A 17868-nucleotide genomic window follows, 5' to 3' on the forward strand; every position below is an offset into this window, starting at 1 on the left:
AGAACATACATTAAAAGCACGAAGTTTGAGTAGGAACAACAGTTGGAACAGGGTATGTTAGCCTGAACAAAGTACAGTCATCACAGTGACAGCAACAGACTAGTCACTGTGTGAAGTTCTGAGATGCATAACCAACACAATATTTTTAGCAGTCTGATCGGTTGATTTGGAACGTAGAATCTCAACTGCTTAAACCGGTTTCTACGACAGCCCAGATCAGAGTGTCAGCATTAGCGAGAATAATGTTAGCATAGACAAGCAACGGTCGCCTTATAGACATAAATAACAAACATGTGGATGTACTTAAATATGGGCTTTTGGAAAGCTTTGATATTGATGCTAAATGAAAATAACATGCTAGAATTTTTGTGCTTTGGGAAACACTTATTTTTTTACAAAATTACTTTTTTTAAACCATTAAATAAGGCATTTTTCAATGTGGAACATGTTTTTTGATATTAAGTTAAAACCTTAAAATGTACATAACTGGAAATGTAACGGGTCTGTTTCGCAGTATGTTCGTGAGCTAGTGTTTCTGCATATAAATACATCCCAAGTTAATCCACATATAATATGCAAAAAACTTTTCCTTGATGGAATTAAAATTAAAGCAGACCACATTTCCCATAAAATCTCAGAATTCAGATGTATTTTTTGATATTTAGCAGCTGCTGTTTGATTTGAACAAGAGTGCAGTCTTTGCCAGATGTGACATATTAACTTAGCTAATGTGAATAATGAGTCTCAGTGTATACGTGCAAATAAGATTCATTAGAGTTTATCTAACAGATGGGAGATATTAAAATACTTAACCCAGGAAGAGTTAGAAAAAGAAAGCAAACCATTCTATGGTTCTTTTTAAGAATTTTAGTTGTTTAGTTGGCTTAAGCCCTATATCATTTTATAACTAGGTAAGTAGACACTTTAGGCCCTTAGAACCTGTAATGCAAGACATGATTGTTTGGTTTAAAAAAAAAGAGGTAAAAGGCCTTGTATTTCGGGAGGAAACCGGGTTGGAATGTGCGTGTCACTGTTGGATCAGTAGGCGGGCTTTTCTCTGCTGGAGGTCCAGTTTTAAATCTGATTGAGCTGCTGTAGTTATATTTATCGTTAATGCCGACCCGTGGGAGGATGCATCAGCTCTGTTATTCCTCCCGAGAAGAGGCTTCTCAAATGAAGTTAGAGGTGTGTTACAGGCCACCTACATTGCTCTGTTTTCAGTACCTCCAGCAGTAATACTTCTACATTTTTAAAGGTACTAAGCGTCACCCCCCACGGAACTGTTACTGACCAAGGAAGCTGTTTTGATTCCTTAGAGTCGTTCGATTGACATGTTGTACATCTGTATGTGATGGTGAATGATGAGGGTGGCTAATCATCTTCTGGTGTATCTCAGTTTAGAAGGTGGCCTCGTGTGACAGCTATGCACACCTAGCACAAAGGACAAAACAATTTGAGTCAGATGTCAAGAATGTCTTTGCACAATAGCTAAGTGAAATCTCCTCTCTTACGTATATCATGTGTGTTTTAAATTAAGAATTTCATTTTGTTATAATAATATTTGAGACAAATTTTATTGGTACATTTATTGTACAGGAGTTACCACTTCTTAGTATTGCAGGTACCTTGTGAGAAAGAAGAAAATAATGCCGTATTAAAATCTTATAAAGATTGAAAATATTCTGCAAAAGGCTGTGATGTTAGGTTGGAATTCCCCATTATTGGAACCAAATGACCAAACCTGTCATTTTGCAATTTCCAGTCCTTTTACAGCCTACACTAGACCTGGTGAGCTCTTATGTCCATGGGACTTCAAACTTACCCTTCAAGAACTTGAGCTTTTCTGGCTGAACAAATTCAAAAGAGGGAGGACACGTGTGAGGCAAAAAGTTGATAGGTTAACAAAATAATAATTAAACAGAGGCTTACAGGTTTAGGGCTGTGATTGTAGAAGGCTGTACACAACAGGATTTGGGGGCAGGTAGAGTGAGAGTGCAGATGGGGTCATTGGAGGTGTTAGGCAGGGTTTGTGCTACTGTTACGTAAGTTACAATGTGAATTTCATCATCGTGGTATGTATAAGGGTGTGTTTGTGTATGTTCCTGCATATATGTGTGCATACAAGAGCCCTCCAAATGTTTCCATATACATAACTTGGGAACAGAGGCTACCCTTTAACAGTGGGGATGCAGAACATTATTAATTGCTACTGTGAAAGGGAACAGGAGCGCATTGGATTTTTGCTGTCAGTCCCATGATTAACTAACTTCTGTTCTCTAAACATAATCACAAAGTAAGTTGCAGACAAGTTTCAGTGACTTAATAGCTGCTGAGAAGACAGCATGCCTAAGCTTGCAAGGGAATGAACTTTGCTGGAGAGAATGCAGCTGGAATTTGTAGCTGCAGCAAGCCACTTGGGAAACTTGTCCCAGCTTGATTGAAAATTGCTTCCCCTGTTAGGGGGGAGGAGGTTTTTCTTTGCTGTTAGCTTTTTTTCTCCTCCCCATCTCATGCTGCTTACTCACCAGCTGAACCCTGATGAGATTTTAGAAAGAGAAGAAGTCCCAAGGAAGAAATTTCTTCATGGTATTTAAAACATAAAAGGATAAGGAGGAGATGCTGTTACTAATACGATGAGATAAACTTATTGCATTCTTAGTGTCAAGGTCCATTTTAACATTGTTTATAAAATTAAATCAGGTTTTATGATCAGATCAGAAACCAATGTTACGTAGAAGAGAAAAATTATTCCTCCCCTGTTTATCTTATGTCTTTTTTTATTCTCTGAATATCTTGAAGCACTGCCATAAGTTTGCTCGTCTGGAACTTGAATACTTACAATATATTTATGTTGCTTTTAAAAAGTCAAAAATTTATCCCAAATGTCATCTAGCATAAATTGATGCTAAGTATGAATTTGAAGAAAAAAAATGTCACCTACATATTTTATCACCGATCGAATTTTTATTACATATGACATACTTGAGCAGCTTCATTCACCCAGCCGAAGCCATTTGAGCTGACCTTTTCCTCAGCAGATGCTGTTTGAACAGAATATTGTTCTGCTGTTAATTGTTTCGGACATACTGTGTGAAAAATCTTCAGGGAGTTGAATTTTGTTGTCTGGGGTTCACAGTACATAATTTTGCTTGTATGTTTACTGCTGGTCTGTCAAAGAATATGAAGGAATAAATTTCTCCTACAGATCAACTAATCATGAAAATAGTGTTGAGGTGTTTGATTGACATAGTGAAGCTGTTAATTTAGAGTGTATCAAGATCAAATGGAAGTTATTGCAATTAGGAAGTGATTGTGTTCTCACTTGAATTTTTTAAATGATGCATTTTAGATTTTTATGCATTTTTATGCTGTCTCATGGATGTATTAGGGAATTTCTGTGGTCTGTTACATGTAGATACTTAATGTTCAACACAATTTCAGTTCAAATTTTACATTTCTTATAATAGCTGCTATTTAATTGATTGGGGAGAGTCACTGCACATGTAATGTTTCTGCACTCTAAAGGGCTTTGGGGAACAAAGGATTCAGCCAGTCTGAGGTTTTGTTGGGTTTTTTTTGTTTGTATTATGGTATCAGGCTAAAATTTTCCTGTTTATTTCTTTGAGAATGGCTCCTTTGTGACATGCTTAGAGGCTCCTGATATTGTTTTATTCCAAGGATTGTATGTCTGAAATTGTATTCAATATATCATATACAGTAAGACCTTTGGTACCATTGTGTGGCACGAATGTTAGAGTCGGTACTTTCATGTGCATAGTCCTTGAATCTTCATGGTTCAGTTATTCTTGAAACCCACATTTTTCTCCTAAATATTCTTAGAAAAAAATGTGGGATATCAGAAAGAAATGTTTGTTCTCTCTATCTCTTTCTCTTTTTAAAATCCACATTCAGGCATATGGTACTGACAGATGACACAGATTCTAGAGAGCAAAAGGCTTCTTGTGTCCCTAAAACTGCAGGCACAGGTATGGTGGTGGAACAAGCTGGCATAGTTGAAAAAAGGTGTGGGTACCTGATGGAGTCACTAAAGCCACTTAGCTTTAGCGCAGTAATGGTAAACTTTTTCCTCTGGATGAGTCAAGCAATTTTTTCATGGCTTCAGTACTTCTGTTCCAGTGCTGACGCTGCTGTTTCTCATTTTTTCATGAGCATCATCTACTCAATCATGTGCAGCTGCTAAGGAGTATTTTACTCCTGGGTTAGACCTTAAGTTTCACCTGCACACTCAGGTGTCTGTAGCCTCGTATTAGCTTATTTCCTTATTCAAGACTGTAGAAAACGAGCAAGCAGAAGCCTCATATTAAGAACAGTGCTGAGCTGATAATGCAGCTCTTCTGTCTTGCTGAAGAGAAGTAGTGTAGGGGCCATTAGCCAAGCCCTTGGGGATGCTCACTGAGACGCTCTCTCCAATTGACCCTTTGGCATATGGAAGTGTACCCTATGGGGACAGACTGTGCAGGGAAGCAGTTTATTTCTGTGACCTGGAAGGGAGATTGCTCTGGCTAAAGTTCTGGCAGGTTTTCTAGAAGATTAGAAAGTATTGGGGAGGGGTAGCATTGATTGTCAACGTATGGTAACAGTAGTAAAGAAAAATCCATTAAGTTTATGTGCTTCCTTGGATTATCGATACATCCTACCTTTGCTTTATCTCCCATTTGCAAGCTTTTATCCACACTACTATTTATTAGGGAATACAGTCAGTGTTACAGAAACTGAAAGGTAATGTGCATCTCTTTCAAATTGTTTTATTCTGCAGCCGCCTGACAAAAGATGCATTGAAATATATGCTCTAACGAGTGCTTCTGTGGCCCAGGCAGGGAGATTAAGGTTGTAGTTTCCACAAGATTTAGGAAATAATTAGTATATCCAGTATTTTTTCCATGGACGCAGTGCACCTTTCCGTTCCTGACAGCTGGCACAGATGATGCTGTTTTGCGTGGCCAAGAGGTGTATTTGTATGATGGGGTTGGTAAGTGTGCCAGTTGTGCTGTGGCACTCGGATAGGGGGTGTTAATTTTTTTTTTTTTTTTTTTAAATTGATGAGGCATTATTCTTTGCTCTAAACAAAAGATGGATAGTGATGAACAAAGAGTGTCTAGTGCAAGGGAAAGGGCTGGTGAACTCATTAAGCTTCATGCTTTTAACCAAGTGGGAAAAGATAGAGCTCCTGTTTTTCTTCCATCGTCTGTTCTGGTTCTCTCAGCAGTCTGACTGCCTTCCCATGTGACATTTTCACATTGCATTTCTAGGTCAACAGTGACACAACTAGCATGCTTATGCCCAAATTGATCCTCTCAGTCTGCTGTACTCCACATGGCTTTCCCATCTATCTTTTTGCCATAGTCTGTGTTTGGATTTCAGCAGAGCCTGTCAGCTTTGCATTTCCTTGGGTCTTAAGAAACAGGGACATCTCAGCAGGTGCACGTTACCTTTTCCTGTGTCTTGTCCTGCTCCAGGTATCTGGGAGTAGGAGAAAAATAGGAGGGGCGAGCTTTGCGAGTAGATGAGATTGCCAAGTGAAGAGTAGGTAGAAAATCAGTGTCAGTAAGGGAGGTGATGTATTTGCTACGGTTTTTAAAAAAAAAATTGGCCAGATGCATTCTTCCAGAGAAGAACTGCTGACTGTTGGACATTAGTGTGCACCTTCTGAGGGACGTTCTCTTACTCTTTAGAGAAAACAAACAGCACACCTTGAGTTCAAGAGCATCTTTCTGGAGGCCAGATTTTTTTATTCAATTGATAAAGTTATGACAGATGTATATAAACACTTTGTTATAAACAAAGCAGTTATAAACACTTTGTTACAACAGAAAGATCGTCAGAGACAAGTGTACAGTGTCTCCTGCAGGGGACAGGGGTGGTGAATAGTCCAATCCCTCCCAGTCCTCGTTTTGGCAGCAGCCTCTTGCGCATAAGCACAGCAGGGCCTGACAGTGTTCTTCCCTGGATGCTGTGTCTGTGCCTGCTGCCCACACCAGTGCTGTTGCTCTGTGGGGTCACCCCAGGGACCCCACTTCCAGCCTGCCACCACCCAGAGCTTGTCAGGAGGCAGAGTGAGAGGCCTGTCTCCTGTGCCTGCATGGCTTTCGGGTCCAAAGAAGGGTGTTGCTGAGCAGCTCCTTGCCAGGCACGCTGGCAGGTCTGGGACTATAATTTCAGGTGTTCAAAACCTGGGATTGTCCCAGTCAAGCTGAAACTGGGTGTGAAGGGCAGCAAAGAACTAAAGATGTGGGTAAGAAGACAGAGGTGAAGAGCAGAGCTGGGACAGACAGAAAAATTGGCACTCAGAACTGGATTTGATGCTAAGACTGGCAGTAGCAGAGTGATGTGCCTTTGCAGATCTCAGCTGTGTCATTTTCTGTTTTTCCTAACACAGTTAGCTGTAGATGAAGTGAGGTGAATGAGTAATTTTTTACTTTAATTTTCTCACTCTTAGTTTCTCCCCATGACTGTGAAACTACCATAGATGATGATGAAATTAAAAAATCCTGTAGGTTTCCAAGTATGAAGATATTTCTGATATAGTTCTCTTTTGGCTAATATGTAGAAGCTTATATGTGAGATATTAATGGCCCATTCAGTAATGACACGATTGAATTATTTTACTTGACAGAGAAGCACTTAGGCACAAACATAAGGTATTTCTGAATCTAGGCATCAGCTGGAGGTGATAGAAAATACACTATTTGTGCATGTTTCTTCAAATAATTACTGTGGAAAATATTGTGGCACTAGTTAAAAGCAGGGTTTTTTAATGCTAATAGCTGAGGGAAGAGAATTCCCAGAGAGAAAGGCTCTTCTATAATCCCATGTTCATCTTCCTGACAGAAAGCAGAGGAGGAGGAGCTTGTTCTCACACCTGATGGCACCAGGGAATTCCTAACATTTGAAGTTCCACTGAATGATTCTGGGTCAGCTGGACTTGGTGTGAGTGTCAAAGGTAACCGGTCAAAAGAAAACCATGCCGATTTAGGAATCTTCGTCAAGTCCATTATTAATGGTGGAGCAGCATCCAAGGTGAGAGGGAACATTTGTGTACCATTGCTTTCTCAGTTTTCCATAATAAAGCTGTTTTGAAAATAACCACAGGTTTGAGAATAATGAGATTGCCCTGTATCTAGCTTATTCTAATTGCACCATCAGAGGTAACATTTAGATTTCTACTCAGATTCACATGTCTGTGCCTCCCAGGATTTAAAAAACCTTTACAGATCCTCAGGAAGGATACGAGCACTCTCTGGTACAGTTCAATTAGTATGCAGTTTGTACAAACAGGTTATGATAATGGCTTGCAGTGCAAATCCATAATTATAATGGACATTTCCTACAATGACTATTGCTGTTATACCAGTGTTCATTTGTCCATAAACTATAAAGAATAAGCATAGTTGTTTGATTATTTTTCATCTGGTTTGGTTTTTTTTTCCCCCTCTCTCCAGCAAACTAAACTTCCTTTGTGCATTTTATGTAACTTGCTCTAATCTTTCCTTTTCCAGGATGGCAGGCTTCGAGTGAACGATCAACTAATAGCGGTAAATGGAGAATCATTACTGGGCAAAACAAATCAAGATGCTATGGAAACCTTAAGGCGGTCAATGTCCACTGAAGGAAACAAACGGGGGATGATCCAGCTCATTGTGGCGAGGCGAATAAGTAAATGCAATGAGGTATTACACTTTTGTTATCGGGACTGAGAGTTTTTGCTTCTAAGGTATTTCTGTTTATAGGAGATGTCATGTTTCCTCTGAGACCTGGAAATAATAATTGAGAAGCTAAAGAAAGAGGGAATTACCAAATCATCTGGATTTCAGTGTTAGACATACTAACCTTATTACCGATCAATAAAGATTTTCTTTTGAGTATTTTCATCAATGAATAACAGGAAGCAGTGAATAAAACTAAATTGATTTTGTAATTGGATCCCACTGTTTACTTTGGAGTTTTTTATGTAGGTCTATTGAATCTTTCATTTATAGACTTGGTGTTAACTGACTTTCTTCTTTGGCGCTTTCAGGTTTTTGAGTGAAGCTCTTAGATTTAATTACTGTATTTTATCTAAGCAATTAAAAGTTCCATGTAAAGATTCTGCATAACTTGGTGCAAATAATGTTGTTATTTTGGATTTTAAATATGTTGTGTCTTGGCCTTTATTGCAGGGAAGTAGGAAATACTGAATTCAGGGTGAAGTAGTGGTTCTTTTTCTGATGTTATTTGAAACTTCTGTCTCGCCCAGTGCAATGTTAATGTGTTGATGTTTTGGAACATGTTCATGGTTTCTAATAGTTTATCTTCTAGATTAATGTAAATAATGCTATATAGTAGGAATATGTGGGCAGATGATACTGAGAGGACTGCGGATGCTGTGGAGGACTGAATTAGACTTCAAAATGATTTTGACAAATTGGGGAAGTGCTCTGAGTTAAACAGGGTGCAGTCGGATGGCGGGTCAGGGAAGCATCTGTTCTTAAAACATCTAAAAGTCACTCTCTCGTTCTTGTTAACACCAGTAAGGTCTTATCAGGAATGTTATTTCTTGAGCATCATGCTTCAAAAATGATGTGCACAAATTGGTTTAGTACTGCTGACCTTGCCTAGGGGAAAAAAGGAATGGTTTGGTTTTCAATGCATAAAATTGATCTTTAAAAAATTCCAGTCCTTAGTGTACTATAAAATCACAGTTGAAAAAGACACTAGCCTCTCTAAAAGTATTAAACTCCTGTTGATTAACTGCTTATACACAGCTTCAATACACATACGTTTCTAGCTACACGTTGGTATAAAGCCAGCTTGGATGCTCGTGGTTTCTCACTTGGTGTTGAAGGAATTCTGACCTTTTTATGTTTGGTGATGTCCTGGTCTAGCCTTCGTTCTGGACTTGGACTCCAGACTGTCCTTCAGAGACAGGACAGTATGTCAGTTTTCCTGGCTTCAAGTCCAGTAATTGTTTTGCATTTGCAAAATCAAACTGAGTTCTTCTGAGATAGACAGGCAAAACAGTCTGCTTTTCTCTTCAGTAAAATTGAGTTTGAATTGGATTTTAAGAAAGTTAGTAGTATGAATATGGTTCTGTTGGTTTTAATATTCATTTTCATAATCAGTCCTGAGAACTGGAGAGGAAGGAGAGGTGGAGAAGTCGTTTGACAGCATGATTCTGCGGAGTGCCATTTCTGTGTGTTTCAGTTCAGGGCAGAGTTTTCATGTGCTTTTTGTGTTTGGCTGCTGTTTAGAAGAGAGGACAGCTCAGCCCCCGTTGTCCTGGTTAAGAGAGGCAGGGACAGTTGCCTGCCATCTGCTGCAGAGGGGATGTTTCTTTGTCAGAAAGCTTTCTTAGGCTTCAAATTGAATGTCTACTGAACTTGAGCATGAAATTTTTTCAAACCTTTGTGACAACCTCTGGTACTCTTCTTTCATGCCAGCATTATTCTCATACAGATTTGCCCATTGTCACATTGTAGACTAAGCCTCCAAAGCAATTACAGTAACAATAAAAATGTACATAAACACCATGAGTACTGTTTTGTCTTCAGAGAGGTAGTGAGATCATTTACATAATCAGTGCTTATATAACTGTAAACTCAAAAGAGACCACAAACTTCCCAGAAGGTAAAAACCATTTTTATGCTGTTGTGGTTTTAGTGAACTGAGGAGTTGCCTGTAGAAAAGAAATTTTCATTCACTCACCAGGAGATAGAGTATAATCCATACAGGTTTTCAAGTGAATTATCGTGTAGTAAATATTGATGTGAGCATGGAGTGAGTGGTAGTTATGAATGAACTCCAAGACAAAACTGTGTATCTCAGTTTTTCTCCTGCTTGTATTACATCTATGCAGAGTATGGTAATATAGTTGATTCTGTAAACTGTGCTACCACAAACCTTGCAAGGCTTTGTTTAATATCTCAGCCACTCCAGACAAAAGCACACAGTGAATGTTTGATGGATGCGGTTAGATTAGTGTAACAAAAACATTTAGTTTGGGATTTGGATATATCTAAGGCTGCCTTCCCCCCGTTTCAAAAGTGTGAAATATGCTATTCTAATCTGTTTTCAACTTTCATCCTTGCCCTCTGTGAGCAGCATTGTGTGTTGACTCTTCAACTTCCCCATATAAGCACAGAGAGACTTTTAAGTACGTTTCCAAAGTTGTGCAGGCAGTGGCAAAAATGGGAAGAATAATGGTATTGAGTTAATATTTATACATGCCCAGTATTTAACACCTCAGTTTTCAGAAGACATGGTCATCGGCCTTTTAGATCTTTCAGCTGGGGACTGACATTTTTTCAAATTACTAAGATTTAAGGAGAAACACTGGAGGTTCTTGCACCATGTTCTGTGAATTAGTGATATTATTGTGATTAGCCTGTATGGGCAAACAGCTGCTGGCTGTATTGCCATCACACATATACAGTGCTTAGGCAGGACTGCCAGGCAGATCCGTGCAGCTGGCAGCAAAATGTGCTGATTCAAGAAAATAAAAGTGTTACTTTTGGAATCCTGCTCTTTTCAGTCCTGCAACCTGGACAGCTTAGAGTTGCAGGTTGCTGGTCTGCACTCTGTTCATGTCACATACAGGTAGCATTGCCTGCCATTGAGAAGAAAGAGCACCACTATTTTCCTCAAAATACATGTTTTCAGTTTTTTTTTTTTATTGTCTGATTCCCATTTTTGACAGAATTAATGCCTTGCCAAATCTGCCTGGAATGAAGGTTTGCATATGATTTGCAGATCCCCAGATTTCTTTCTGCATGCCTCTTCATCTTCGCTCTAGTTGAAAATGGAGCAAACCATGAAGCAGAGAAACAGTCATGAATCCGGATCATATAAGGACTCATCGGCTTTTTAAGTAAATTGACTGGTAGACAGGATCAGTGAGAGAGACTTTGCAAATGTGTGATTTCATTATAAAAGAAAGGAAACAAGAAAACGTATTTTTTTCCTCTGGTATGCGTGGAAGTATAAAACATTCAACATCATTTTTCCCTGCATGCACTACCTACTTTGAAATTGCTGTGACAGGTTTAATTTTTTTCTTTTCTTGCTAGATCAGTTTTGTGATGACCTTCTGGAATTCATTTAACTATCAAAAAGGCATCTTCTCCAAATACAAGGATTTCACTCTTCAATCCTTTCTCCAAGGCATTGCAAAGCTCTTCCCAGCTTTGATCCCTAGGGGAACTTAAGGCTGACTCTTCTCCATCCTGAAGATTGATCTTTGTGTCCAGTCCTTTAGCCAGATTTCAACCCAGAAAATGAAAACTTGGTGCAGTCCCAAGAAATCTTTGTTTCTTTAACTCCTTTGATATGAAGACTTTGTAAAAGGCTTTTTGAAAATGTAAATACATCGTGTCTGTTTCATTGCCTGAGAGCTCAGAGTCACCTTTGTGCAACTCCAGCCTCCCAGCAAGGCAGGATTTCCCCATGGATGTCTGCCTTCCCCATAGACCCATGTCGGTTGTGCTCAGTGATCTTATTCTTTATTGTAGATGCCGCCATTTTATCCGGAAGGCCAGAGGCCTGGTCTGTAGTTCCCAAGATCCCCTCTAGGTATGCAGGCAACCATCAGTCCTCTGACACCATGGCCGTTCATAACAGTATGCTGAACGTTTTGGCCAGCAGTTACGCAGTGCCATGTTTGAGTTTCTTCGGGGCCTTTGGGAGAGTGCCATCCAACCTGGGTGACTTGTTAACTTCTCACCTACCCATTTGGTCTAATGCTCCTGTGTGTTTTCCTCTGGCTGATCCCACTCCTCTCCTTATTTGCTACAAAGAATGGGGTCAGGTGTGGAAATCTTCCTATCTTCAGCAGCAAAGACTTACCCAAAGGAGTCATTGAGCTTCCCCACTGCAAACTTGCCCCTCAGTGCCCCTTTCTCTCTTGCCATCAGGGGTTCCAACCGATTCCCTGTGCACCTTCTTATGTCTGATATCCTTGGTGAACATTTAGCCTCCAGTCTGAGCATTCTCTGAAGGGTGCTGCTTTAATTCTTCCTTCTTCCTCTCAGTGTCTTGGGCCAATAGTGGTGAGGGCTTTTTTTAATTGTGGCACATTTTCCTGAGCTTCTAATACAGGACTTGTGAATGGTCTCCTTTTAGGCCTCTGGTGGTCTTTCTGCTGCATGATTTTCAGTGTACGTAGGTAAACTTCTAGTGGTAAACTTCACAAGAAATATTTTAAAAATTAGTTGTTGGGAAAGTATGTACATGGTTATCTATTTTATGGTATCTTGTGTCTTCTGTTTTGCCCTTCTTCCTGTCCCCATTTATTTTAGCGTACTTTTTTCTCCTTTATCTCCTTGATATTAACTTACAAGCTCCATCTTGGCCCAGGTTCCTCCCCATACCCCATAAACCACTATCTAACTACATTTTATAAAGCCAGAGAGACCTTATAGCACTTTCCTGTACCTGAAGGGGCCTACAAGGAAGCTGGAGGGGACTTTTTACAAGGGCCTGTAGTGACAGGACAGGGGGGAATGGATTTAAATTAAAAGTGGGGGGGTTTACATTGGATATAGGGGGGTTTTACATTGGATATCAGGAAGAAAAGATTCACAGGGTGGGTGTTGAAGCACTGGAACAGGTTGCCCAGAGATGTTGTGGATGCCCCATCCCTGGATGTCTTCAAGGCCAGGCTGGATGAGGCTTTGAGCAACCTGGTCTAGTGCAAGGTGTCCCTGCCCATGGCAGGGGGGGTGGAACTAGATGGTCTTTAAGGTCCCTTCCAACCCAAACCATTCTATGATTCTGTGCAGGTTTCCTCCCACCATTCTGAAAGCAGTTTTTCCCTTCTCCTTGCCTTTTAACACTGTCAGAAAAAGAATGCAGAACTTCTTAGAAATGCTGTAGAAATTTTACGTTTAGTGTGCATGATTGTGTGTGTTAAGTCACACCTGACTATTTTACTGGCTGTTTACCTATGTTTTTGCATCTTGTAAAGTCTGTCCCTAAAGCAGGATCCCAAATCGGATGGTAGCAAAGAAAACCATATTTAATACTGGTAGTAATATTGTAAAAATATCTGTTGGAAAAGGAAGCTGAAGCATTTGGGGCATCTCATTCACAGTACACAGCTCAGAAATGAAAAAGAAAGCCTGGAGAATAATTCTGTGTAACAGAAAGAGCCACAATACCCTGTGAATGCAGTGTAATATTTAGCAAATTTGTGTACTGGCTGCTTTAAAATCCATACTGCTTGCATGCCAGTATTTGGATAATTGACTTTCTGAAGGAAAAAGGGAGTCTGATTATTGTTTCTTTTTAAAAAAAAAAAGTTTGTTTATGCTTTGAATATCTTGGCAATGTTCTTGTGCACAAACTTTTTTTCATATTTATGTGCATAACTTCAGATGGGATGGATAGTGGTGTTCAAGTAAAAAGGATGGCATTACTTTTCCTTTTATCATCTAGATAAGCAGCAGCTGGGCTAGTTAGTACAGACAGTGCTTTAGCTAACAGCTGGTTCTTATCTGAATGACAAAGGGCCAGGGTAGAGACCTTTCTTATTTAAAAAAAAAAAAAAGTCTTATTTCTATTTTTATTTTAAGAGAATGGAGAGAAAATGAGCTACAGGCAGTCTGTAGCATGAGAGGTTTAATTGCATTTTTACAAATATGATCATTTATTATAGATCAGTGCTAGGACCCATAGAGGGAACTCTCCTCAGCCTGGAGAGGAGAAGGTTTAGGGGGATCTTACCAGTGTCTGTAATAAACACCTGATGGGGAGAATAAAGAAGGTGAATCTAGACTTTTTTCAGGGCTGCCCACTTTCAGGACAAGAAGCAATGGGCACAAATTGAAATACAAGGTATTTCTTTAAACATGAGGCAAAATTTTTCTTCTGCGAGAGTGCCCAGCCACTGGCACAAATGTGCCCAGAGGGGTCGGGGAGTCTCTGTCCTGGAGGTATTCGAGCCTCAGCTGGACAAGGCACTGAGTAACCTGCTCTTGCTGACCTTGCTTTGAGCAAGAGGCTGGACTAGGTAGTCTGTCGTGGTTTTGTCTAACCTCAACTGGTCCACGACCGAGCTGTCTCACTGAGTAGTGCCCCTGCTAGGGGCAGCTACCGATAGGGAGTGTAGGGGTCAGCTGTGGCCTAGCTTGCTTTCCTTGCCAGGACTTAATTAAGGTCAGGAATTTGTATTACCTACTCTTGTTTATATTTTTTTGTTACCTACTCTTTATCAGTTAATCAAATTAAATTATACTGGGATACCACTGGTACCGGCAAAGGGAAGGAACTGGAATGTGTAATTCAAGCTCTTTATTAGAAATGCTTCAGGAGGAACAAATCTCTATTTGAACTGCAGTCTTGCTTTGGACTGTTGATCCCTTTGTCTTGCCCACAGCACAGCTTCCAAATGAAATGTATTTTTTCTTACACAAACTTCCTCTTAACAATGTAAGGAAAATACTTTCTTTTTTGGGGTGAAAGCCAGTCATGTGATTCCTGTCTAATTTTAGCTATTTTATAGAAGACAGTGCATTTTTTTATAAAATATTTGTGTAGTTGGTTGTCAGTGCCTTTGTTTAAAACTATCTTTGAGATGCTAATTAGAAATGGAAAAAGTTTTCCCTGTGAAAATGATGAAATACGTGATTCACTTTACAAAACCACATCCGTCTAAATACAACACTCCTGCTATTTCTTTTATTTACCCTGTTCTCTACTGCATTACTAGGACTGAATCTCTATGTATTTCTTTGATTCAGAGCTTTCTTGTCAGTATCTTTCTGAAAATCTCTGGAGACCTTCCTACAGATGAGTTTGAAAGTTGATGGGTTGTCAGATGAAGGAGGGAGGACTGTGTGATGTGGCTCACTAAAAGCTGGACACTGGTTACATAAAGTCATCAATATAGTAGTGGGAGAATAAATCCCAAAGCACTTTGATATTTTCACACCTTACTTAAAGGCAGTGAAATAAAGGTTAGTTCATCATTTAATGCCTTTATCATGCAAGTTTAAGCTCTCAAGCAGTCCAGTGTTTCTGTGCTTTTTATTCTTAGTGTTTCAGAATTTAACATTTTTATTCTTTTTGAATTTGCCTTAGATTCTTTTATAACAGAGGATGCAAATATTGTTTAATTTACTTTTCAGTAAAGCTGTCAGTTGTAATCTACAATTTAAAAAAACTAATAAAATCCTCATTTCACAGTTTAAACCTTATTGAGTCTAATTCACTTGCACTGCAAGTTTATTATTCTCCTGCAGCTTGACGTGCCTCCAATTGTAATTGTGTTGACCCTCCGATGCAGTAAATCTCCCCAGTGCTTATCAAACTGGGAAAGATAAGTCTACAATTTGGAACTTCATTAAATATCTCATTTATATTAAACAGATGATGGCTTTCAACAGAAATAATAATTTTTACAGACTCTGCGACCTCCTGATCGTGGTCTCCTCGACTTTGTAAAGCGGTGTTCCGCAAAGCTCCACCCCTCCATGTGCCGGGCGTTACGCCAGCGCCCGAGTGTCAGGAGTCGTTAGTCCATCGGGCTGACTTCAGAGCCTCTGCTGTGGAGACTGTAGCTGAGTGCTTTGTAGCCCTTGAAGCAGACTTTTTAAAATCTTTCATAGCGTACGTTTGTTAGTCATCTGAGGTTTGCGGGTAGCGTCATTAATAATGGGCAGCTGTTTAAAGAAGGAAAACCAACCAACAAACGCGTTGCTTGTTATTGTAATTCCTGAAACTACAAACTACTCCTCATGCTTGTTTAGACACCAGTCTTTGGAATAAGTGTTCCTGGTTCCCAGTGGCTTCAAAGAGTTTGCAGCGTTCTCAGTATCTTGTAGTATCTGGTCTCTGCTGTATGTCAGTACATATAAAATACATGACGTGGGATTTGTGTAAGGACATTGTTCTTGAGATTTAACTACGCGCTTCAGTGTGAAGAGGCGTGTTGGTGAGAGCAGCTAACGCTTTGATGTGTGAGTACAGATGATTACCCGGCGAAACACATCTAATTTTTAATGTTTGCTTATTTTTTTAATAGAGCTGGTTTCAGTTCACGCTGTTTAGGTGACGTTAGTTTAATGGCCTCGGCGCAGCTCTGTTGGTAGCATTACCGAGTAGCCAGGATGTGCTGGAGCTCGGGTGAACCGAGAGCTGCAGGGGCAGGAAGGCTGGATGGTGTGAGGGCTTGGCAGGGTGGTGTGGGGAGTCTCTTGTCTCTGCAGTGAGTGACTGGGTGCTGGCAAATTGAGTGTCCAAACTGACCGGTGAGCACAGGGGTGCTCCTTCTCCTTGCTCCCAGGGACTGTGCTGGCCGTGGCTGCAGAGTTGCCCGTGGCTACCTGGCCCTAAACCCAGCTAGGCAATATCAAATTGTTTTAGTTCTTTGCCTCGTACGGGTGCTGCTTTCCACTGAGCTCTGATTCTCTGGGGCTCACCAACGAAAACTCAACTTTTCCTTCTCTTTTTGAAAAAAGTGAGAGGCATACGTAGGAAAACAAGCGTTGACCATGTTCTGCAGACAAAGGCTGAACTGGGAAGTTGCTCCTGGGAGCCTTCAGATGGAGAGCAGCTGGGGTGAGAGGTGGCCATAAGTTCAGTCTTCTCCTCTGTTCCTGTGGCCAAGCAGCCAGTCTCCATCACTTTTTTGCCACCTACTTCATCTGCCTTGTAATGTCCTGGAGAGGTCTGCCTGGAGTTGTGGTAGGCAGGGACTCAGCAGCTCTGGGGATTGAGGGCTGGTGTGAGGAGGCACCACAGGTCTTGCCAGTTCTGTTATTTGTGGCTCTGACTGGATGCTGCAGCAGTGCAAGGCATCAAGGAAGCTTCCAGGCTGAAGAAAACACGCACAGTCTCTGTACCCTGCAGCCAGGAAAGACAGAGCAAAGAACTCAGCATAAGTAGAAAAAAAAATAAAAATAGAAGTTACTGTATTGTCTGACTTTTTTGTTGTTGTTGTTTTCCTTTCCCTCCTAACAACAAAATGTTTGAGTGTTTCTGTATTGGTTACTAATATGTGTGATGGGGTTTCCGTGCTGATTACATTTGAAAGCAAATTGCACCACTTCAAAAAGCGCCAGCAGCCCAATTCCAAATGGAGTTCCTGCTCCGCGGTCCTGACAGGGCCTTGTTCTGACAGGCTGTCAGTGTGGGAAAGATGGCCCAGCTGTCTGCCCGACAGTATTGAAAAGGCCCAAACAGTCTGTTTAAGAAATTATCCAACAAAGAGATACCAAAATTCAATGGGTTTTGGTTTGTGTTTTTTTTTTTCCACCTACTTTCTGCTGAAGGATTTGAAATTTGACAGGGCGCTGTAGGAGATGCAGTGTAAAGTGGCTTAGAAAGTTGGTCATTAAGCAGAGCTGTCATTGCAAATTATATTTGTCCAGGGTGAGAAGTTCTAGCTCATTTGGTGCCCAGACAGGTCTAGGCCTTAGGCAAGTTGTTACAGTTCCCTCATGCTGCTAAATGGACCCCAGGCGCTAATTTTCCTCTCTCTGTGCAGTTGGAGTCACCTGGGAGCCCCTCTGGGCCGGAGCTGCCCATAGAGACTCTGCTGGATGACCGGGAGCGGAGGATTTCCCACTCCCTCTATGGCGGGATCGAGGGCCTCAGTGAGTCGCCCACAAGGAACGTGGCACTGAGTAGGATAATGGGTGAGTCAAATCAGCTCTGCTAATCGGGGCGTGTTTTTATTCCTGTCTCTGATTCATTGAAGGGGGATTAATGTGTTATGTGGGAATTGGGTAACATGGAGGTTGCACCATCCAACTTAAAACCTGCCTTAAGATTGTTGCATGCAGGTAGTTAATGTGAGAAAGTAAGTTAAATTGAATTATAAAGTGACTTTTTTCTCCTGTAGCAGGTAATAGAACAAGTAACAGGAGCATTTAA

General features: G+C 40.5%; 1 protein-coding gene across 1 annotated transcript in view; it reads left to right on the forward strand.

Annotated features, from left to right (window-relative positions):
* PARD3 (par-3 family cell polarity regulator) overlaps nucleotides 1-17653 on the forward strand; it is a 141177-nt gene extending 123524 nt beyond the window's left edge. Inside the window, exons 12-14 of the mRNA XM_010157936.1 lie at nucleotides 6850-7038; nucleotides 7518-7688; nucleotides 17480-17653. Of these exons, the coding sequence (XP_010156238.1) occupies nucleotides 6850-7038; nucleotides 7518-7688; nucleotides 17480-17653 (534 nt within the window). The remainder of the gene's footprint in view (nucleotides 1-6849; nucleotides 7039-7517; nucleotides 7689-17479) is intronic.
* Nucleotides 17654-17868: the final 215 nt, after the last annotated feature.

This window comes from Eurypyga helias, unplaced genomic scaffold (assembly GCF_000690775.1).
Source record: "Eurypyga helias isolate BGI_N326 unplaced genomic scaffold, ASM69077v1 scaffold11408, whole genome shotgun sequence".
In the NCBI taxonomy this organism is placed as follows: domain Eukaryota; kingdom Metazoa; phylum Chordata; class Aves; order Eurypygiformes; family Eurypygidae; genus Eurypyga; species Eurypyga helias.